The sequence below is a fragment of the Mauremys reevesii genome, linkage group 10 (genome assembly GCF_016161935.1).
Source record: "Mauremys reevesii isolate NIE-2019 linkage group 10, ASM1616193v1, whole genome shotgun sequence".
Lineage (NCBI taxonomy): Eukaryota > Metazoa > Chordata > Testudines > Geoemydidae > Mauremys > Mauremys reevesii.
The window spans coordinates 50,022,726-50,046,863 of record NC_052632.1 but is presented as its reverse complement, the minus strand read 5'-3'; the positions used below and the strand labels follow the sequence as shown (position 1 = coordinate 50,046,863).

General features: G+C 45.8%; 1 protein-coding gene and 1 long non-coding RNA gene across 3 annotated transcripts; one reads left to right on the top strand and one right to left on the bottom strand.

The window, feature by feature from the left end:
- Positions 1-1,568: 1,568 nt before the first annotated feature.
- On the bottom strand, positions 1,569-18,249 carry CCNF (cyclin F). Of its 2 annotated transcripts, XM_039493109.1 has the most exons (17): positions 17,980-18,249; positions 13,857-14,011; positions 13,264-13,370; positions 12,366-12,433; positions 11,635-11,828; positions 10,987-11,040; positions 10,167-10,271; positions 9,595-9,672; positions 8,954-9,105; positions 8,228-8,392; positions 7,254-7,377; positions 6,589-6,769; positions 6,042-6,129; positions 5,290-5,389; positions 4,839-4,969; positions 4,235-4,404; positions 1,569-3,472 (listed from the first exon to the last, which is right to left on the bottom strand). In XM_039493109.1, the coding sequence occupies exons 1-17, from the start codon at positions 17,990-17,992 to the stop codon at positions 3,006-3,008; spliced, it is 2,352 nt and encodes a 783-aa protein (XP_039349043.1). In that variant the 5' UTR covers positions 17,993-18,249; the 3' UTR covers positions 1,569-3,005. The 2 variants fall into 2 exon arrangements, with proteins under 2 accessions (XP_039349043.1, XP_039349044.1); XM_039493110.1 differs by lacking the exons at positions 13,857-14,011; positions 17,980-18,249 and adding an exon at positions 13,725-13,856.
- Positions 18,177-23,268, top strand: LOC120373983. The gene is made up of 3 exons (XR_005585837.1): positions 18,177-18,658; positions 21,645-21,785; positions 22,607-23,268. It is a non-coding gene; the product is annotated as an uncharacterized LOC120373983 (long non-coding RNA).
- The last annotated feature ends 870 nt before the right edge of the window (positions 23,269-24,138 follow it).

The window sequence follows — 24,138 nt, the reverse complement described above, 5'->3', positions numbered from 1 at the left end:
ACCTTTTCATGAGACCTCAAAGCACTTTTCCAGTGATGGCATGCTTTCAGATGAGGAAGTGGAGACACGCAGGTGAAGTAACTTGGCTAAGCTCACAGGCAGTGACTCAGTGGCAGAGCTGGAAAGAGAACGCCTGTCTCCTCATACTCAAACCATCAGACTAGGTTGTCTTCCCTGAAAACTAATTGGAAGGAAATTGTAGTAGCTGGTTATGATACAAAGCACCAAGTGTGTGAGTCATGAAATTTCCCCCCTGTTCAATAAGCTGAGTAAAGATTCCTGCAGCAATGGCCTGGGAGCCTAAAGCAGAGTGGCCCTGTTAATAAAACCCTCCTAATTCTTCAACCTCTGCTCAAGCCAACATTCCTCCAAGGCTGGATTGACACTGCCTTGTGGAAGATGGAGCCATGCACCAGCTGTGAACCAGTAGGGAAGCTTGCTAGGACTGGCCTTTGCTACCTTATTTTTCTACAAGAGATTTAATTTGTTGCATTGTTACAGGGGGGCAAATGGTCAGGAGCCATACAAGAGGAAACATGGGCAAGTAAGAGCAGAGGCCTGAAAAGTTTCTGGATTTGCCTGATTAGCTGTGTGACCTTGAACAAGTCAGTTAGCCTTGCTGGGGTTCGTCTGCACCCCTTCGAGATAAGGAAGCTAGGTTTTTCATGTGGTTTGAGATTTATCTTTAAGCTGTTACCCTTACTCAGAAACAATACAGGCTGGCTCTCTGTGAGGTCAAATACATGCTATATTCATGTGAGAGTCATTGACATAATGCTCCTTTGAGCCATAAACTGCAGATTTATTGTGTATAGTTCTAGTCTGCATTTTCTCCCTGCTAGGAATTCCTTATGTGAATTCACTACCAACTGATGCAGGTATAAGCCCTACATGCATGAGCCAGGGTCATTGTCTCCAGAGAATGCTACTTTTAAAAGCAGTCCCCTGCCCTGAAGACTTAAGTAGAACTAATACATATAGTGTAGTGCTACTGCTGACATGAGATTGGGGGTCAAAAGCTTTCCCTCACTCCCTAGAGAGGAAGGAGCCAAAGGCATTTAACAGGGCCACAAGAAAGCCACCTGTGTAGAAGTGTGTGCAGGTCACATCTCCCACCATCACTTAAGCTGTCAGTAAAAAAAAAAAGTTGTGGCCTTTCTGCTTGTAAGTGTAACTCAGGGGTTCTCAAACGGGGTAAGGAACCCTCAGGGGATCATGAGGTTATTACAGGGGGGAGGATCACGAGCTGTCAGCCTCTATCCTGAACCACGCTTTGCCTCCAACATTTATAATGGTGTTAAATATATTTAAAAGTGTTTTTAATTTATAAGGAGGTGGCCACACTCAGAGGCTTGTGATGTGAAAGGGGTCAGTGGTACAGAAGTCTGAGAACCACTGCTATTGAGGCTCCTGCCAGTGACATTGTAACAGCCTGAGTAAGTCACTTCACCTTTCTGTGCCTTGAGGCATGTCACTGTTAGACAACTTTGTCCCTTCACAACCAGCTCCTTTATCAGACACAAGCACTGCCCCTCTTTCTTTTTTTTAAAACAACACAGAGACAAGCATAAAAAAGATTGTTTTATACAAAAGTCACTACACTGTATGTGAACAGTCATTGTCTCTGCCCCAATAATTTCTAAACAAAGGAAAGTAAACAGGGAGCACAGTTCCAGTGTTATCCGGCATGACAAACAGCTGCCAGAAGTCTTGTACCATGGTATGTTTTCACCACCTGTTCAAGAGGGTCAGCCCCTCTTGTAACAACTAAGTCAAGGGGTAAAGTAGACTCTAGTCCCTCAGATTCTTAGGGGTTTTGCTGTTCTTGTACAGCTTCCACACACTACATAAAGCATGGAATCCTTTATCCAGTATTGTGGGAAAGACACCAGCTCTTCCTTGCTGGCTGGGATGCCATGGAGAGGTGTCTAAGATAATAGCAAATAGGGCTTCATGGAGAAGGGTTGTTACATTGCTGCCTCTGTTCTAGTGTTCAAAGTAAATTCAAACATGAAAGTAGAATCAGGGTCTATTGGAGGCCATTTTGGAAGAATAGCAAGGAAGACAAACTGCAATATGGACAGAACACAACAATGACACTAGGACTGAGTTCTTGCAGACTGCACCAGTGGTACTGTAACTAAAGGCATAAGGCAGTGAAGTTGTAAGGCACAGATGGGGATGTTCTTCCTCTAGCTCCATGTGTTTGCTCAAGTGGAGGGCCTGACAGCTGTGTAAGTGAGCTGACTGGAGCTACAGCAGTGTAGGACTAATAGAAGGAGAATAAGGCCCAGAGCCTGCCCCAGAGAAGGGATGTTTAAAAAGCTCCAGTCTGTTAAAGTAAGTATCTCCATTTACCATCACCACCCTTTGCTTGGCTCCCTAGGGCAGTGTAGTTAATGTCCAGAGAGAGTAAGTGGGGGGTAACACTTGGCCTTAGCTTCAGGCATAAATAATCTGATACGGGAGTCTTCAGCCAGCACTAATAAAACAAACAGGAGAGGCTGCAGTGTTGACAGTGCTCCACCTCATGGCTGGCTACAGGCAGGTTCCTTCAAGAGCTTTTCCTGAATTATGACAGTGTATGGGGAAGAATAGGTCATAGCAGCAGAGTTTTATTTTTTCCCCTTCTTCCTCTGCAGAGGAATCAGCTACCCATTGGGCAATGCATTGCAGGGTAAAATCAAGATGGCTTGGAGTAGCACACACAAGGGTTCTAGGTTTTCTTTACATGTGCTCAAGACCAGAGGGGGTTCTTAATTTGCATAGGATCAGATTATGGGGAACATTTAAAAAAGCAGCTACCACGAAACAAGGTGGCTCAGCACTAAGCCATAGAAGCATGAAATGGAACTTGCAGAGCATGATTAGCATAGGCCATCTTGCACTGGAGGGGTGGGGGGCTCTGCTACTGACACTGACAATTACTTGTTACCTTCCCTGCAAGACTACACCAAAATACTGTTTCCAGGACCCCTCTGAAATGAAAGTAAACAGCACCAAAATCAGAGGCTCAAGAAGCCCAAGTTCATCCTCTCTTCTTCACTATGCTCAGCCACGTTTTTCCGTTTGACTTGCCTTCTCTCACACTTGCCCTCAGTGGACTTAGGACGGACAGACTGTAAATGTGATTTCAAGTAGTGAGGGAGGTATGGCCCTTTGTTCACGGCACTGCCCAGAGACAGTGCTGAGGTAGTTTTGATCGGTGCTCCAAAGCTGCCATCTACAGAGGAAGTAGGACTGGCACTGTGGACAGAGGAATAGCCTGAGGTGGCTTCTAGTGTGGGTTCTTTTTGACAGTGACCAGCAAGCCGCTGTTTCTCAGCATCTGGCTGCTCCGCCTTTCTCGCTGGTACATCCTGTCCAGGCCATTCCACCGCTAGGCTATCTTCATCACTGGAATCCTGACAGCAATGCTCTGCTGGATCCATATAGACTACAGTTACATCCAAGACTCCACTGGGAGCGGTCACTAGAGGAAGATATAGAAGAGTGATTTGGATCTACCTGAGCAGCAATGTAGTCAGAGCCAGGAACTCAAGATCTCTAATCCTGGGCGATTAATTTCCTCTGTGGCTTTAGAGAAAGTCAACACACAAGCGCTGATTTCTCCCTTGTGTAAAGTGGGGATGACGACTCCTCATTCCACAGGTATGTTTTAATAGTTGTTTGTACAGGGGACATGGTATAAAAAGCTTTAAGTCACAGCACTAATAAAACAAACAGGAGAGGCTGCAGTGTTGACAGTGCTCCACCACATGGCTGGCTACAGCCAGATTCCTTCAATAGCTTTTCCTGGATTATGACAGCAGCAAAACCCCTTAATATGCAGCCAGAAGGACTCTCCTTCACTCACCAAGTGATTCAAAGTGCCCAGTGCTATCTGGTAGCAGTACTACCTCACAGCAGCACAGACAATACTCAGTAATGCTATCTGCCATTTTCTGCATTCCAGAGTCTGCAGCCATTGAGCAAGAGCTCTCCAAGTCTTGTAGCCAGACATTTTGCAGCATTGCAAATGGACAAGGAGATTTTGGCATCTATCATCAGGAAACATTTTGCTGCTACAGGCTGTGGTGTAAAGATAATCGCCATAGTACAACAGAAAAGGGACCTTCCTTCAGTGACTGCTGTCTCTCTGAAAGAGTTTGCACTTTTCTGACTTTGTTAAGCTGCAGATGGGAAAATCTGGTTTCTCCCTATTGTAATTAAAGAAGAAAAATACACTACTTACCATCTCCCTCTCTCTCCCCTTCACTTTCCTGATCTCCTTCATAACCTGAGCAGGAGTCCAAGCTCCAGTCCAGGAAGTTGTCCAGAAGGCTCTCTTCCTGCGTGGATAGTTCAGCTGTGGGTGTAGTCACAAAGCTGCCCCTGTCTTCCTGAATGCTGTCTTCCCTTCTCCTGTCGCAGGGAAACTCAAAGGTTACTCACTCAGCATATACATGGAGGAAATCATCCTGAATCAGAAAACAGGCTAGTCTCTGCCCATTTGCCTCAATCAACTCTTCCAGCGAATGCTAAAGATACAACTGGTGATTTGGTTTGGTCAGCGAGTCCCACTGTGGCATGAAACCCAAACTTTCCCTTCCAGCCATCCAGAGGAAGACGCTAAGCAGAGTTAAGGTGACTAGGGCAAGAACTGATTGAGTCCATAGAGAACGGCAGATCAGAGCAGGGAAGTTGGTTAAAATCCCACTCAGTGATTTGCACACAAATGTTTTGGGGAGGCAAAAGACCCCGTCAGATGCCCATGAGTGAACACCATACTGAATTATCAGCTCCAGTGGCTGCAAACACAGGAGAGAGTACACAGAACAGAGCTTAGTTTTACTTGCCTTTTAGTTCTCTTTCCAGAGGGAGAGCTAAGGAAAGTCTGAATTTCCTCAGCACTTGTGTGTAAGGGACTGGGCTCAGGGTCCTCCTGTTTCACTCCTAACAGCGAACAGAGCTGGCTGTAACTCATCACCTAAACAACAAGACAACCTAGTCAGACAACTACAGCAGTGCCCTCCCAACAACCAAATGCCCGATATATTGATCCTAGAGAAAGTGTCTTGAACTGCTCCTTGGCATTTACAGCCCAACTGTGCAATTTCTATCCCCACAAGGTGAGTGACGCTAACACCACTGCATTTCTTGCACTCTCTTCACCTTCCCCCTTTGGGATTTTTAAATTTGAACTTCCTGTTACTTTTCAGAGTACTGGATAGCCTACTACGCTGGTCGATCTGCTTAAGGTGCTTGCCACCATGGAATGGAGAGCAGAACAGTAAGGCTACTCCCCACCTTTTCCTTGCCAATTTCTTCATAACGCTCATCTTCAAATCGTTGTTTCACAGCAGTCAACACCACCTGCCTATAATCCTTTGGGACATCATCATGGAAACTAGGAAGAAAGAAAATCACAGCACAGGTCTTACAAGAGCACATTGGAAAGGACAAAGTTCATAGAACTTGCTGACCTAAAAACATTCCTCCCTTCTTTTATGGCTCTGGAGGATAGTTCTGGTGTGACAAACCAACTGCGCCTCATCAGCAGGGAAGCTGACTAGCAGGACTGGTAGCTGGGCTTCTGAGACAGCTTAAAGGACCATCCCCCTTTCTCTCCTTGCCACTTGGTCAGGTTTGCAGCAGGGAGTGGGATCTGGGTCTTGAGACACTTTCAGAGATGAACTTCCAGCCCTGCTGGGGATCTTCCTGAATTTGCAGACAAGCAAGTCCCAGCCTTGTGAATTAGGGGGGACTTGGCAGGCTGAGACTGCTGGTAATGAGACGCATACCCCCTAGAGCCAAGAGGCACTATTCAGAGAACATTGGGGCTGGTACTGAATTGGAGCAACAGCAATAGTTCTCTCAACCTCTCCTGTGTTGTGGGGAGTGAGGCATAGTCTCTCCAATGTCACCTCCTTAGTTTTGAGACAGTAACTAATTAGCAAAACTTCATTAAGATTTATGCTGCAGATCTGTAACAGCTGGATGCCAAACACTCCCCCCCCCACACTGCTTAGAACTAGTCAGAAAGGGTCTGAAGGTTATACCATTTTTGGTGTAGGCTCAGCACACAGGGTATCAGGTCTTCAAGGGAGAATCCAGTGCATTCAGACAGCTGGCTGTTCCAAGGATGTGCTGGAGAAGGGAATAAATACATTAGCACCCAAAATTATGTACTGCAGAAATAAAGCAGATCCTACATAAAATCATGCCAGCAGATAATCCATCCAAAATTCAGAATCAATTTTTGGGCTCCAACAACAGCTGCAGGTGCCAGAACTGTGTATTTTCTAGCTGTGTAATCCAGTCCGTAGTATTGCTAGTAAAAACTCCTTGGGCATTTCTTAAACCCAGGTCTCATGCTAATGCTGTGTCAAACTCAAGCAATTACTGGGGAAAAGCACCAAGCCCACTCCATCCTTTTGTGAAGTGTTTGTTATCTTTAACATGACTGAGGCAAGCTAGCACAAGTAGATACCTTGGTGCTAAAGCAGAAAGATTGCTATCCAGAGGGACAGCATGGATGAACGTGCTACATTGCAGAACCTGTAGGTCCAGTTATGAAATAATGATTAGCAGCAGCCTGTTTCTTACCTTGCCTGTGCAGTATCTTAGCCAGTAGTAGTGCTGCAGCAGCCAGATTGGCAGGAGAATATACACAGAGACCTGTGTTCAATAGTGATAGTTCACAGATAAAGCTGTACAGGTGAAGCGTTCTTCTCTCCAGGGGAATTATAGTCAGTAGCACTTCTTTGTAATCCACAATAGTAGGAATCTAATGCATATGGGAGAACACAGAGTTTGGTGCGTCATTGCGTCAGAGTTTTGCCAAACACAGAATGGAACTGTTGCCAGGTGACCATCCCTTTTCATGGAGGCTCATTACAAAAGATGGCTTCTTATTACCCTGGTGGTATCAAGATGTTTCCCAGACAATAGGGCAGGAATACATGAAATCTCTGGACTTGGTCCCAAGGGGGTTAAATTTAACTTCATACAGTGCAATCGCATCAAGTATTTGCAGCTACAGAATTACATAAAACAATCCTCAAACATCTCACTCAAATTAAGAACCCAATCACCTGTCACAGCAGCAAAGGATGCTGGTTCAGAGGAAACCAGAAACACCCAAAGCAACATGCTTAGTCTACAGAGAAGCAGAAGGATCCGCATCTCACCACTGAGTATAGCAACTTCCATGACTTAGCAAAGGACAGCCAAGCTGGTAAGCATCCCACCCCCTGGTTTTACAAACTTACCCTTATCTTGCCTTCCAGGGCAGAGATGATCTCCCCCATCATCCGGACTAGATCTTCATATTTGTATGTGTTGTCTGTTAGCCACACAGCTTCCCGTATTGTCAAGATCTCTTTGCTGATGAAGCTGCAATATGAAAGATAGTTAGCACTCAGGCCCAAGGCAGAGCCACATGCACTGAGTTTTGGTTGCATGCAGATATCCATGGATATCCTATGCTATGGAGACACCGGCAAGGAGAAGGGGAAGTTAGTACAGCTTAGGAAGATACCAGGTAGAGTCATATTGAGAGTGTCAGGTGTTCCCACAAGACGATGCCCTGTCCATGCCACCTTTAACCTGGGCCTGCATCTTTATCATATCACTGACTCAAAGGCCTAGATCCTGCAGCAGTTTTCACAGGTGTAATTCCCACAGAAAGGCTGCAGAACCAATAACCAGACCTATTCCTTGTGCCTGGAATTCAGTCTCCTGTTTGGCAGCATTTCTGTTTAAACCCTGGAGCCTTTGAAATAGCAGAAGTAGTGGAATCAGTCCCACATAACACACTAGGTCAGGAACACAATACTTCTGTGCCACAAAGACTTGTTATTAAAACTGCATGAACACAGACATAGGTACAAATCTGCTTTTCTGAGTTGCTTATGGCAGATGGGCTGATCAGAATGATAGTGCTGACCTGCTTCCTAGTAGCATTTCTGATGCTAGTGATCTACTCTACACAGAAGACAGCACTTCATGTATGGAGAGCTCCAACCCCTCCAGCACATTTATATAAGTGTTCAGGTGGCAGCACCACCACTTTGTACCTCATTTGGAAATATTGGCAACATTCAAAGAGCAGTCACTGTGTAAAGGGACAAGGAAGGCCAGTTCTAGCTCTGTTACTAGTGCAGCGGAGAAAGCAGAACATAATAGCTAAATGCTGAGTTTGTATAACCACTGCCACTGACGCACATCAGTCATCAAAACTCACCGTGTACAAATGACCATGCACGCGATTCCCAAAAGCTGGAGCCGGGCCCGGGATACAGGTCTCAGCTTCAAGTACCGATCCACGCACCCCACTGTCATATGAAGACAAAGGCTGGAGAAATCTTTCATGGTGGCCACTTCTACCAGCCAGTCAATCAGGATGTACCTAGATAAGAGATAAAAATCAAATGATCCCTTAGGTAAGAAGTCATCCAGACCTGTGCTAAGTGACAGCTATAACACCAGAGATTCTCCACACATATCAAGACTTTTATCCTTTCAAAAGGTACTAGCTAACAAAATATTGAACATCAAAACAAGACTTCAGTGAAATGTCCTGTTGCATCTAGGTAATAGGGCAGATACTTGAGTCAAACTGTGGGCTGATGGACCATGGTAGGTGTTTTTTAGGCAGACTGGCAAATTAATGCAGATTGCAAGTCAGAGACATCTTAAAATATGAACTTATCAAAATAAGCATAAAACTTTCATTCTGGATCTATCCAGGGACACTGTGCAATTAGTGACATTCACAAAGTACAAACTTTTCTGCATTGCACTTCACTGCTTGTGTCCCAGAACTAACTATGATAACTCTTCAAAGAGCTTAGGTCACATCTCACCTCAGACAGAACTATAACAAGCACAAGGAAACAGTAGCAGCCTTTCCTGCCATGTCATAGACACACTTCTTTGTCAAAGACCTGGCTGCTGAGCTTGTCTTTACCTCATTGTTTCATTCATTCCCTTCTGCACAGTGAAGATGCTTTGCTTTCTGACAGAAAGGGAAGTCTGGAAGAGCTGAGACACCATCTCATTGGAGGCTTTTGCTTCTAATCCTAGCTGGTTTCCATTCCCACAAGCTTTGGCTAAAGATATCTACAGCAGGCAGACAAGAGGGGAAAATGTAAATATTAAGTGAGCTATTTTCCATTTGGACAGAGAAACAAAATTTGAACTGAAATCCTGGGAGAACTCATGTCATTTTCACATTCAAAATACAGTGAAACCTAGCTTATGGGACTCACTCCAGAGACATTAAGAAGAGTTATTTTTCAAAGCTGGCAGAACTGTGATACACAATACACATGCAGGATTTTGGGACAGGCTATTCAGGCTAAAGATTGCTTACTAAAGATGAGCCCTTGCTCAGGTTTCTTTGTGCAAGTGCAGTATTTTCAGAAGGTTACTTTGCAGAGTACATTTAAGTGTTTTCTGAGAAGAGTTTTAGCTGCTGTTCCTAATGGCCAGCTGCTGTTCCTAATGGCCACTGGATCCACGTTTAAGCACACTCCCATGTCTTTCTATGCCAGTGTGGACAGGGGCATGCAAAAAACAATGTCTTGGTGTCACTAGTAGAAGTCTTACCTGGGCTTCCCAGCAACCCTTTGCTGCATAATCCCTTAGTTTCCTGAGGCTCTGAAGGTATCTGCCGGGATCTGACATCTAGCGAAAAGGAATATGAACAGCATTAAGAAGGCATTGCCCCTTTTATCCAGGGGCAATAACCATTTGGTTCAATGTTTGTGAAGGTTGGAGTACTCCTACTATCCAAAGGCATCACTTCTCCTATCTCTTCTGCTGTTTGTGGGAAAATCCTCACACAACAGTCAGTATCTTTCTCTTAAGGATGATCCTGGGTTGAAGGAATTGAACTCTGATCTCTTTAATCCCCGTCCAATTCTCAGTTGGGCCACTGACTTCCAGTGTGACTTTGGAAAAATTAAACACAGAGAGGCTAAGTGACTTGCCCAATCTGTAAAATGGGGATACTACTTCCTCTGTCACCATTTATCCATCTTGTCTATTTAGACTGCAAGCTGTCTGTTGCTGGATGCATATACAGCACTCAACACAACAGAGCTATATTCTTGGTTGGGGACTCTTGGTGCCACTGTAATAGAGGTGAAAAGATCATTTTAAGAGTCAAATGTACTCACAGCAGCTCTTCTGTTACTTTCCCAGAGGAGGTAGGAGCTATTTAGGCAACCCTGCTTCGAAGACTCTTCAAACATTTCAAGGGCTTCTTTCCTTTTTTCTTCATCCTGAAAATAAAAGGTCAAATGTTATATATGGTGCATACCCAGTCAGATGGGCACACAAACCCCAGAGACACCGAGTGGTACAGAACATCCTCAGATTGATTCTGTACTGTAGCTTTCAATCTATTACCATCGGGAGCATCCTTCAAATGTTCAAGATGGTTTCCTGGACCACTGGCACTGTCCTTTGGAGACCCTGGCTTAGGAGTTATTTTGCAGCTTTCTTCAGGTAGTCAAAACCAATTTAGGCTTCCTGGTGGCCAGCATGCCCCTTCCTTTGGTACCCAGTGTGACAGGTCTCAAAAGGATGTTACCTGGCTTTCCATACTGCAAGCACAACAAGCAGGCCTAGTAGCTAAAACTACTTTCAACTCATTTTTTTAAAAAAACATGGGGGCAGATTCTCAGCTGATGTAAACTGGCACAGTTCCATTGAAGTCAACAGAGCTGCACAAGTTTACTCCAGCAGAAAAACATGGCCCAGGATTTGATCCACACTGAAGCTTAATTAGATTTCAAATTGACACATTCCCTTTAAATAGAAAAGGCCATCACAGACTTTTTCACACTGGGGGAAACCAAGAACAATTGGTTTGAATCTCCCATAAGATAATAACACAACTCATCTAGCATTTGAAAAGTCACAGGAGAAATTTGCATTGTAAAATTGTACCTTCAGAATTCCCAAAGCCATTAGTGGGAAATGAACACTACTCACCTCAAAGAGACTTAAAACCTTAGCCAAGCAGTGGAGAATAGAGCCTTTCTGGGCCTTTAAAAAAAAAAAAAAAGTTTTAGAACTGCACATTATTAAAGAGAACCAAAAAATGAGAGAGAGAGAGACTTTCAAAATAATCCCAGGCTAGAGCTTTGTTTGCCCTTGGCCTTTCATGGAGCGCCCATCTCTTCCCCCCCCCCACTCAATATTTCATCACTTTTGAGAAGAAATTAACCTGACAGAACAAACACAGTACAATCCTTTGACAGCTATGAAGCAGTGCCTCTCCTACATATAGTTTCTCTCTGTATTAACTTTAATTTTTAAACAAAGGTTAAAGAGCTATAAATCAATGGCATGAGAACAAGATACTCCTTGGAGAAACTGAAATGTAATTGTGCAAATTGCTTGGTGGATCATAGAATATCAGGGTTAGAAGGGACCTCAGGAGGTCATCTAGTCCAACCCCCTGCCCAAAGCCAGACCAATCCCCAGACATATTTTTACCCCAGATCCTTACATGGCCCCCTCAAGGATTGAGCTCACAACCCTGGGTTTAGCAGACCAATGCTCAAACCACTGAACTATCCCTCCCGCCTGGATGTGCTGCCCTGCCCTAAAGCCATTGACAGAAAGAGCATCACTTACTTTCTGCAACTGACACTCTGCTTTGAGGCTCTCATAGACCACAGCTTTACAACAGCTCCCGCTCACGGACCACGGGGGACGAATAAAGAGCCAGATAAAGGGGGCTGCACAGACATTCAGACGCTCCGTCAGGCTGAAGAAATGAGATGCCTTTAACCCATTCACTTCTGCACGACCCTCATCGGAGATGGATACTGAATAAGTGAAACGGATGCTTTAAAGAGGGAACAGAAGCTAATCAATAATATCTGCCTGGAATTTAATAAGGCCACAGCACAACAGTTAGCAGGATGGTTTCAAAGAAATGGTAACAGGTTGCAGAAGGTTGGAATAGTGCCTCTGCTTGATTCAGTGTGAAGCTTTTGACAGGCAAAATGACAACCAAATTTGACTGGAGGCTTCCAAAGCCTAACTTCAGGACCTGCTAACTATGTGATTTAGACACATCCACATTTCAGCTAGGAGTAGAATCCATTAGCGAGACCTTGCCACATATTCAGAAATGAGAGGGGGAAACAGTCTGTTTTTGTGTTTAACAATCTTATAACATGGACAGAAAAAACCCCAAAACAGCCATAAAATAGTAGGGATAAAGATTGGCACATGGCCAATAAAAAGAATCCAAGCTTATTGATCAGGCTTCACTATAAAATGTCTTTGTTCTTTTAAATAGAACTATACCCTCCACCATCATTTCCCATCTTCTCCACAGCACATGCTTTCACACTTACAGCCTTCGTTGTACAGGTATGCTATGCCCAGCTTCACAGCAGCTTCAAAGTTACCCCTTTCAGCAGCCCTAAATAAGAGTACAAAAAGGCACCTCAGATTTAATCTGTGGGCATCTGAATCATTTGAAGATTCCAGTGCAGCAGGAGACCTTGCTTCCATGTTCATTTCTACTAGATGGCCACAGCTCCAGAATGCACCTGAAGAATTCAGAACTTGCACCTCTGAAGCACATAGGATGGTTACACAGGCACCAGATAGATTCAACTCTTAAGTTTTGCCTTTGCCAACACCCATACACATCTTTTTCAGATAGAGTGTCTTTACTCTTTCAAAGTACAGTTGTTTGTTTGCAACTTTAGGTTTTTAAACTCATTTTGAAATAGGGTGACCAGATGTCCTGAATTTATAGGGACAGTCTTGATTTTCGGGTCTTTTTCTTATATAGGCTCCTGTTACCCACAACCCCGTCCCGATTTTTCACATTTGCTGTCTGGTCACCCTATTTTGAAATATGGAAAGAGTCCAAATATTAGTCTTAAAAATACTTTAAAAACACAATTGTGCAGCCTTTCGGTCCACATTTCTGGCTTATACATTTATATTGAAACACAAATATCAGGGAGAAGCAGTAGCAATACATTCCATCAGGGGATTGTAAAGCACTTTGTAGACACAGCATCCATTTACACTCCAAATATAACTATGACCTCCTGCTCCACTTAACAAGACAGTTCCAATCTGAAGTGTGCTCCTAATCACATTAAGGGGGAGATTTTCAAAGGCAGTTAGTTGTCCAACTCTCATTGAAATTTAATAGGAAATGGGTACCTAGCTTTCCTCTGCACCTTTGAAAATCTCCCCTAATGCATAGACCATGCCTGGATTCCTATACATTACCTTTCAAACATCTTCAGATTGTTTGGAGAAGGCCATACTTCTTGAAAACTTGCACATGCCCAAACACTAGCATGATTATCTACAAGGTATTTAAGATGCGAGTGCACCTAGGGGGAAAAATACAGAAGTACATTATTACAACATATAGGGATCCACCAAAAAATCGTTCTTGTGGTCTACTGTTATAGCCATATTAACATGGCACCGGTAGATTTTTGTACAACTATTGTTCCACTTTATTTACATTAATTAGATTAGAGAAAAGTCAATTTTGGAAAATAAGATAAGCATCCTTAACTGAACCAAACTGTTTGGTCAGAATGATTTGTCAGGATAGCTCCCTCTGGAAAATTTAAACAAAACACTCAAATACTGCTGCTAATCCTCGATCTTGAGAGGTTTAGCAACAAAACTGCTACCACGATGGCAGAGATCTGAAGGAAAACTGAAAGAATACATACAGTAGTTAGATTTGCTCTGCCATGAGGATCCAGCCTTCCCCGTGTCCAGTCCTGCCATTGGGAGCCAGGGCATCACACTGACAGAGGTAAACCCCATCCCGTTACAGGGGTGAAGTGGGTTAGCAGACTCACAGCTCGGATGGAGAGGATATCCTCAGCAGGAAGGCCTTTCAGAACATGAAACAGAACGTCTTCAGGGAGATTCAGTAATGTCAGGACTCGAGGCCGTTTTCTTACCCTTCGTTTTGAAGGGAAAGAAAAACACCTGGAACATCTACAGTGGATTACTAGAAAAAAAACAAAGCCCAGACATCTCAGTTAGTGAAAGAGCACTATCAAGTCAAAATTTCAGGACAAAAGACAACAGCTGTAAAGAATACTGGTCCACATATTAACATGAAAAGGATTGGTGTTACTGAGCCTGCTCTACTGCAGGACAAGTTACGTTGTTTCTTCAATGAAATGGAAAGTAAAAAGAATTCTAGGCTTTGATACGATAGCAAATCAATTCTATAGTCATGTATAAAATGGGATCACTAACCAACTAAAGTAAAAATAGTTACATTGACAGGGCCAGAAGAGATCACTTGGGCCATTCAGCCCAACATCCTCCATTGTGCACACTTCCTCCATATGCAATTCCCATTCATGCAGTATTTAATGTGCTGGAATAACATCAGTGATGTGGCCAGTTGCCTTAATTTTTTTTTCCTGTCAATATTTTCCTATCCCTTTCCATAGCCTCCTGTCACTGCTCCTTGAAATACCATCTTCAGAGATTCAAGTCCTTCCTTCATGCATTGGTTCCTTATGATATTTAGACTAGTGTCTGTTCCAGATATATTCTGTTCCCTTACTTGCTCCTCCTAAGGAGGGACAGGAAGGTTCACCCTGCACCTGCTAGCCAAAGGACTAAGTTAACTAGAGGCAGAGACAAAAGCTAATGATAGAGACAGAGGGCTCACTAGAGAGATTCAGGGGAAATACTCTAGTGAGAAGCCCAGTAGTGCTCCCACTTTCTGGGAAGGGCAAGGTGTTCGGATTTCTACTGAGATGCTGGCCCTGGATTCTGCTCAGGAATTGCATCTTTTGCATCAGTCTGAATAGCAGGTGTCAGAAATTTGAAACACCTTGACCTGCTAGAAGGGAAAAGGATTTCTCTCACCTTAAGCCCTGAACTACATGACAGGGATCCCTCACCATCACACAGCTTTCTTTTTGGATTTTCCTCCCCAGCAAACAGCCCCAGTACCTGCCCTGGCTGCTGCTCAGAGCTTTGCCAAGCAGCAGCCCAGTGAAAATGACATGAATCTTGTCAATTTCACTGCTGCTCACTCTGAAGAGCAGTAGGGACCAGAGACTTGCCAGTTTCATTCTGCTGCTGCTTGATAGGGCTCTGACCAGCAGACAAAGCAAGTGATGGAGCAGTCTGTTTGCTCTGCACTGTGTCACATTTGGAAAGTTATCGTTGCAGCCATAAAGACTAGAAAAAACATACATATCCCCCCACTTTTCTGCAAATTGATGGATTAGGGCTGTTCTTCTCACCATGGAACATTTTCTGCTTGGCAATGTCAGGTGTATTTTTCAAATCTAGTCTGTAGGTCTTTTTATACAATGATAGTTTAGCTGGGAAGCCTAATTAGCTGGGTTTTCTTCTAGATCAGTCATGAAAAATATGGGTCCCACTAGGGACCCCAGTGATATTCCACTTGCAGGAATTAATGATTTTCCTTGTCCCCTGTTCTATAGTTAATTTCCAATCCATGGTATTAAAAAAGTTTTTAAAAAAGTGTAAATTTACAGAATAATAAAAGTCAGAGAGGCAATATAACAAGTGTACCAAACCACAAACAAATCATACGTGAAATTAAATAAAGAAAACAGGCCAAGCAGCTGCAGGGACTTGATCATTTTTAATTATAGGGCCATGGGCACCAGCTAAGCTAAAGACAGTCCCCACAACTGGGTATTTCCCAGTGCAAATGTATAGGTATCTGTCTAGGCAAAAAAAAGCAATGGGCCACCTAGAATATCCTTTTATGCCAAAATGAATATGCATCCTATTAACTCTTTGGAGTTTCCAGGATCAACAATGAAATGAGCTACTATTCTAACTCAATGCCCCATTCTCCCCCGATAGCCCTTGGCTTACCTATTAGTTACCTTTGACTAAAAGATTATATCCATGTAATTAAGGGCAATTTTGACATGCACAAATCACCAGACTATTATTCTCATAGGTGTTCCTTTCCCACCACCTCCAATTTCAGCAAGAGAACTACTGCAATGTAAGAGGCATTGCATCTCTAGACTGGCATGCCAATTAAGCCTGTATTCAGAACCAAAACTGACTGAACAGCCCAGGAAATTGAAGCAAGACTAGATGGCGGACAGTACAGCTCTAGTAGCCCAGAATTTATATTAGGATGGCTATACTTTAAAATGACCCCATATACTACAAACATATCTACATTGTGTACACAAGCTACATTTCTCTTATTTTAAATTCAGGTACTGATTAAGTAACTGAAGCATTCCAAAGTACATTTGGCAAGCAAAGATAATGTATTTTAGAAGCAGGTCTGCTAGTGTTACATACCCCATAGAACCAGAACATATTAAACTTGGGCAAAGTATTCAAATTATGTCCCATTAATGCAGAAAGTGTAATTTAAAAAATCATTTATAGTTTTGCCAAAAGCCCATTTATAGTTTTTGGCCAAAAAATAATTCATTAGATGATCTTCTTAAATAGGCAGAATGCCAAGCAATTTACTATGCACAGACCATAAAAAAGCAAGTTTTGTCTGCTCTGAACATGAGTCATAGTACTTTTGTAAAAGTAGTGGAGCTTGCTCCCTTGCCGGCTTAGGCCATACATGCTCTCTCTTCCCTCCATAAATGTGCCAGTTAGCTGCTATCCCCAACCCAGAGAAAGCCATATTAAATTAGCAATGAATACTGCAGTCTGTAAAGCATTTTGGTATCCTGCATGATAAAAGGCACTCCAGAAACGTAAGCTATTATTACATTAAACAACTAGACTGATATTTGGACATGAAAAAGTGGGGGGTTGCTTAGATGTCATATTTCAAGTTTAGATTTTACTGTCATGGCAAAAAAATCAAACCTTGATAAAAGGAGACTTCTATTTAAAGCAGTAAACTGCAATCCTGTAGCCTGATTTCTAGTCCTGTGACCAGCCTGAAATATCAAGAATCTCTCATTTTGAATTAATTTTTTTACGTATTTTTATTAAAATCTCTCCTTTTGATGAGGGAATTTTGTAGAGTGTATATTTCAATAATTTACATTTCATTCATTCAAACACCCTGCCTTTTCTGAAGCAAAAATCTCATCTGCTCCTTGAAAAGCCTGCAGCCTCTCCTCCATTTAATAATTATAACCTTACTTTATAAGGTATGTGAAACGCTCTGCGTCGATGAGAAACCCGAAGTGGCCAAGATAAGACTGGTAGCTCTTTTCTAATGTCCTGGGTGCCCATGCAGGAGCCCCGAGTGAGTCCCCTCCCCCTGCAGGCAGGTCCTGTCCCACTATAGGCTCGGTTGATTTTTAAATCCACCCGCCTAAACCAGTGGGGCTCCCTCTCTTTGGAATTTAAAAATAAAATCTAAAACACACCCTCTGAACACAGGGGGAGAAATAAAAAGGAAAATTAGGAGGTGCCACTGCTAGATACCGTCTGAGGAAAATGGAAGGGGAGGTTTCAGGGGTTGAAGACCATCTGATGTAGGGGGAGTTGGTAGGATCCTGGCAGGGGTATTTCAGTCATTTCACAGCCCTCATGTGTCAGGTCTGAACATTTAGCATCTGAGGCTTAGAGGATCATCCAGCAAAGAGGGAGCATTACCCATCCCAAGGAACCCCCACCAGAAATTAGACAACCGAGCGACAAAGCCCCCACCCTGGCCTTAACCCTCCCCAAACCCCACATGAGGAGTATTGAGTTCTGCCAAAACAGAGACTGGAGCCCCCTAACCACTGGCTGGCAACCCACCTCCTGTAGGACTCCCCACCGCAGAGGGACCCCACACCCCCTGCGGGGCCCTGCCCCCTCCCCACCGCAGAGGGACCCCACTCCCCCTGCGGGGCCCTGCCCCCTCCCCACCGCAGAGGGACCCCACAGGGGCCCATCCCCCTACACTCACCACAGAGGACCCTCCCCCACGCAGAGGGACCCCCAACTCCCCATAGAGGCCCCAACCCGCCCAGGGGCGTGGAGGACGCTCACCGCCCACTTTCATTCCTGCCCCTCCACGCTGCAGTGCGAGTCCCCGGGGAGCCGAGCTGCCACCAACCACCACCGCGCCTGCGAGCCGGCCGGGTCCAAATGAGCCCAAGTCCCGGCTCCAGGGCCAGGGGCGGAGAAAGAGGGGGGAGGGGCGGGGCTCCAACTGGGCCCCGCCCCCATCCGTTGAGCCCCCGCTCTCCGGTATCAATGCGGGTCAGGGAAAGAGCGAGCGGCAGGCTCCACACAGGATCCGCCCCTTCGGGATAGGCCACGCCCCGAGCGCGCCGGATATCCGCCTCTCCACTCCGCGCGCGGGCCCGGCCACCAGAGAAAGACCCCGCCCACCAGCCGCGCGCACTTTTTTTCAAACCCAGCTAGAGCTGTCATTGGTCAGTCCGCTAACAGGGCGGGGCTATCATGGCCGCGGCCCCACCCTCCGTCCTGTCATTGGGCGCTCAGGATGCGAATTCGAATCAGGGCGGTTTGTGGTTCGCGCTTGTAGCTCTCAGGGACACCGTCCGACCGGAACTTCTAACTCGCCTGCCGCGGCGTTACCCAGCGCGACGCCGCGCCCTATGCTGCCCGCAGCAGTGACCCGTATGTTCGGGTTTGCAAGAGCTGCTCTCTGGTGTAATTTGCTACCAGGAGCAGCCCAGCCGCGCCCCTCCCCGTGCAGCGTGTGAGTGGGGGCGGCCCGGCCCGGCGGCCCGAGGAGCCCCCGCGGGAGGTGTTGGGGTCGGGAGGACAGGCGCGTTGGGAAAGGCAGAGACTGGGGGGAACCGAGCCTGCTGGGAAGCGCAGACCCCGCTGGCAGCGAGGAAGGCCGCAGAAGCCCGGGGGCAGGAAGCGAGGCCGCCCGCCCTCCCTGGAGGGGGAAGGGGCAGGAGCTCTGCTGGAAGATACTAGCGGGTCTCTTCCCCCAAGCAGACGAGCTCGGGGGTGGAGACAACGGTGTGATCCTTTTGCCAGGTGGAGCTGGCAGCAAAAAGGGCCGGCCTCAATATCCAGGGCTCCCTCTTAACAGTACAACACAGAACTGGCCTGAGCCTTCACCCAGTAATCTGGGAAAATTAAACGGCTGTCTCTAAGAGGCAATACTTCCTCCTGGCAAGCACTGGGTCTCTGTATAGCAGCTAAAACATTTAATAAGAAGAGGAAAGGAGCCTGGCATTAATTTTGGAAAATGCCACAACCATGATTTGAATACACCTGACCATGAGCAACACTCCTGTCCATTGAATCATAGACTATCAGGATTGGAAGGGACCTCAGGAGGTCAACTAGTCCAACCTCCTGCTCAAAGCAGGACCAATCCCTATTGGGCAGTGTCCTTTGCCTCCCTTTCTCACTCTGTGGTGTTTAAGTCTAACAAATGCCCCTTTAATATGCCACTCCCCTCTCCCTCCACCACACCTGACTCAGCTCTCCTTGGTCAGCAGAGACACAGAGTTGAGAGGTGTATTCACCTGAGTTTATCTTCTGCCCAGAAAGGGGGTGGGGGAAGAAACATTGAGCAGTGCCACCTCAACTGGCTTACAGTTGCCACTCTGTGGCGCTGTGCCATCATTCAGCATGCTGTCATTTATGCCACCATTCACTCTATTGTGCCATCATCTGTTCGTCACCAGTGGTTACTTCTGCTACCACCTCACCTGCCTCTCTATGGGGACCTCTGTGAGTTGGACTCTTCAGGTTCCACTCAGCTCTGTTATTCTCATGCAGGCTGGGTAGTCTCCCCCCTCCCCCAAACCCTGTCCCTCAGCAGGTCTAAGCACTTAGACCTGATTATCAGTGATTTCAGCTCCAGTGATCACTTAAAAGACTCTGAATGGGGCCTGATCAGCTCTATCTTTAAACAGGGAAGAGGAACAGGTCAAGTCATACCTATAACTCTTAGGCTGTGTCTACAGTGCCACTTTCAGCACTAAAACTTTTGTCATTCAGGGGTGTGAAAAAACACCCCCCTGAGCAACAAAAGTTTTAGCACTGAAAAACACAAGTATAGACAGTGCTTTATGGTGATGAAGCTACCACCCCTCATTAGGGGGTGGTGGTGGTTGTTGTTTTTTTTTTTTTAATCACCAGGAGAGCTGTCCCCAATGATAAAGCATGTCTACACTGCCCATGTCACAGCACTGCTACAGCCATGCTGTAACATGAGTAGTATCTACGCTACCCTCTGCCACCCAGCTCTGGCATCCAAATCCCCTGCTTAGCCAGTTCAGTTGAGGGTGACCCCCTCAATGAGGATAGGCCAAGTACAGTTCTGTTCTGCTTTACTCATACAATAAGGATAACATTTCATTACCCCTGCATTCAATACTGAAGTGTTTTATAACCCAACACCAGCCAAAATTGATCATTTAGGCAACATAGTTCAGTCTGCAGGATACCTAGATACAGTAGGTGTGTTCATGTAAATACAATCTGGTCCTGAAGCCTTTCTCTCAGCTCATCACTAGCTGTCAGGGGAGACTTCATTCAGACCAGGCTTACAGTGGGATGTGAAGGTTTTCAATGGCTTTGACTACTCACTATCAAACTCCACACCTGTTGAGATTCTGTTGCTAGTATTGATATGAGTTTGAAATGTTAGCACTGGGTTGTCTCTATTTCAACTGTGCACAGGATGGTTTCACATGCTCTTGTGTGTGTTTTTTACACTGCTGATGTTGCTTCATCCACATTGCCTTTCACCAGTAATACTAAAGAGAGAGCAGGACATATAGGTATAGAGAATAGGAGAGTTGTTGTTTATTTGAGAGCCATAAATAAGCTGGGGAAAACTAGAAAGTATAAAAAACTTTTATATATGCCTTGAGGATGTCAATTAAATGTCAGATGTTTCAACAGCTAATTAAAGGCATGTGTACTCACTGACTTTCATTCTAGTATCCTACCCCATCCACATACCCATTCCCACTGGCAGCAATCATACCCCTTGACCCAACTATGTGCCCCTTCTCTGGAGGGGATCATGCCCCAGAACAGCTATTTCTGTGCAAGGACATTTGCTGATTTTTAAGCTTCGATATTGCAGGTGTTTTAGTTTAAAAAAATAAAATAAAAAATAAGCCTAATGGTTCAACATATCCAGCAACATCTTGTGTTTAAATTAAGAAGTTTTTGATTTACAGAGACAACAAAATAAACTCTGAAGCCACTTTCTTTTTCCTCTAATGTTTAAAAAAAGAAAAAAAGGCCATGTTTGATTCCGACACAGAGGAGAATCACAGTCATAGGAAGCCTGTAATGGGTGAGGTGGTGTAAAAACTGACTTCAGAAAGGAATTAGTAAAATTAAAAAACCTTATGCTTTCATGAATTAATCTGATGTTGGTGAAAAGTTCTAGACTGATAACCTTGACTGACAGGTCTCCAGGTGAGCAGGTTTCCCATGCTACCTTTCCAATGTTTCTCACTCCTGACCCAGAAAGAACAGGTCTGGGATGATACAGGATCCTTGGCCTCTCTGCTGACACTTTGAACAAGAGGGTCAATTGTGGTGGTTCCTGGAATGGCGATGCCCATCTAGATTGAGACTTCTAAACTCACCAGGTTGCTGAAGAGCCATCAGTCAATAATAAATGCCTTGCTCTTTTATATCACCCTCACCTGAGGCATTTATATAGCGTTACACATGTCACTAGCATCTCTATTTTACAGATGGGAGAAGTGAGAGCGAAGAAGGTGATTTGTCTTTGGTTTTACAGCAAGTCTGGCAGTGCTAGAACCAGAACACAGCTCCACTGACCTTGCCAGTCCATGCTTCAATCAGCAGACTAGGGGTTTCCAAACTTGTACAAAGTGAGCACATCTTAATGAAGAGTTTATCTTGTGGATACATTTCTCCCACATGTGATCATTTGGATCCACCTCCCCTTCCTTTCAGAGTTGCATAACATCACTATGGCAAATACAGCAATCACATGAAAAAGTAATATTGGGAAAGGAGTGAATATATTTTTAGCTTTTAATGAGAAATATTGTGTCCTTTTTGGGGAAAAAAAAGTTCATCACACTGTCTATATTTGTTTTCCATTTCATGTCCCCCTACAGCTGCTCTGTTTCAGCTAAAAACCAGTTGAGCCAGCACTGTGTGACCAGCCAGTTTTCCGCAAGCCACTAGCAAGAGCAGGGCAGGGAAATGTGGGGCAAAGGACATGTTGGTTGCAGGGAGTGTGTTGTGACAGAGAAATGTGTGTGTGTAGAAGGGGATAGCAAGACTGGGGGAGGAAGCAGAGAGGGAGAATATAGAGGCCAGAAGTAAATGGGGCAGGATAAGAGACATGATGCTATTACTGGTACCATGTCTGATGCACAAAACAGAGACGATCTTGAAAGCAGCTAAATCCAAAGGGTTGATTGCTTACAAAGCCAAAATATGCTGTTCTTTTTTGACCTGAGACCTATCACCTGGGGACATCTGAAAGAGTATGTACCTCTTGAATGAGTGTATGAGGCCCAATCCAAAGCCCACTGAAGTCCATGGGAGTCTCTCCATGGACTTCAGTGGTTTGGGCTCAGGCCTATGAAGAGACAGGTCTGGAAAAAGCCACATTATTCACAGCAAAAATCTGCTGCTGGCTCTGGGCCTCCAGTCACTCTCTGCCTGCCATCTCCCACAGATGAGTCTCTCCTGCTCCACTCCACCCTTCTCTGCTGGGCCCTTCCACAGAGGCGCCACTGTTGCTCCTGGACCACCCCACGCTTCCTGCACCGGCGGCTCCACTCCTACCGGACCCATCTTCTGATTCTGAGTGGTCTTGCGAACCGGACCCCGCCTTTTCACCTACATGGTCCTACAGCCCGGACCCATACCCTCCAGTGTATGCCCCATTGGCCGACCCGTGGTTCCACTACCTGCGGGTGCCGCTGATGCCTGGCGACCCCTATGCCTGGCCCTACTGGGTCGCCTGGAACCCCTACCATGAGTGCAAGATGCCATCTTGCTTGCAGCACTGCCTGTCCCCAACATATACGGCCCCTCCCCTCTATGAGGAACCTCTGGCCATCCCCGTTCCGGTGGCACCAACAGCACCTTTGCCACCTCCGGTCCATATGGCTGCCTTCTCATCTCCAGGCATTGCCATCATTCCTCCCACCACCCTCCCTTGCCGACTGCTTGCAGTACCAGGACTTCAACGCATGGCCACAGCCCTCACTCTGCCTGTTGAAGACGTCCAGGACCCACAGGATTAATTCCTGGACATCCTACAACCCCTTGTACGCTCATGTACCGCCCTTCGTATCCACAATGCTCTTCTACAACTGACCCAGACCATTTGGCACACCCCGGCCTCCAGTGCCCCTACACCAAAGTGGGTGGAATGCTGATTCTTCATGCCCCCTAAGGGCATGGACTTTCTTTTCACACACCCGCCCCCCAACTCACTGGTGGTCCAAGCTGTGACCAAGCGCGTCTGCCAACAACACCTGCAGTCCATGTCCACCGGTGCAGGAAGGGTGGGACAGTCACTTGGTGGTGCAACCTATCCACGGTCTTAACTGGTGTCCCTTTCACACCTCCCGCGCCCCACCTTCCCCTCATGATGGATGCCTTGCTAGTCGAATGGGGTGCTCATTTGGCTGACTGCACGGCTCTGGTCACTCAGGGAGGTGAGGATGCATATCAATGTCTTGGAGCTATGGGCCGCCCACCTGGTACTTCATGGGACCTTAAGCTCATCCTGATCGCAGCGGCCCAGGAGCCGGCCAACAGGGCTGCTAACAGGGGAGTTTGAGTGGGAGTTTATAGGGGGAGGCGGAAGGGGGCGGCACCGTGCTTCCCGTGTTCCCCAGGTAAGAACGCCGAGTGAGGCCGAGACAGCAGCAGCCATGAGCCAAGCAGCAGAGGATACACCGAGGATGATAGCATGCAGCAGCTGCGGTATGTACATGGTCCTAGCGGGGGAGCCAGAACAGTACTATGTATGCATGAAGTGCCGCCTAATAGAGCTGCTGGAGGAAAAGATCCAGGGTCTAGAGTTGCAGGTAGAAACCCTGGTAGAGCATAGAAGGGGGTTTGAGCAGCTGATGGAGCAATGGCAAGCAGTGACTGAAGGGGAATGCCCAGAGGTACAGGGGGAAGCAGGGGCTAAGGCCAGTGAGGGGGGACTGCCAGACGAGGAATATGGGCGGTGGAAGCATGTGACCATGA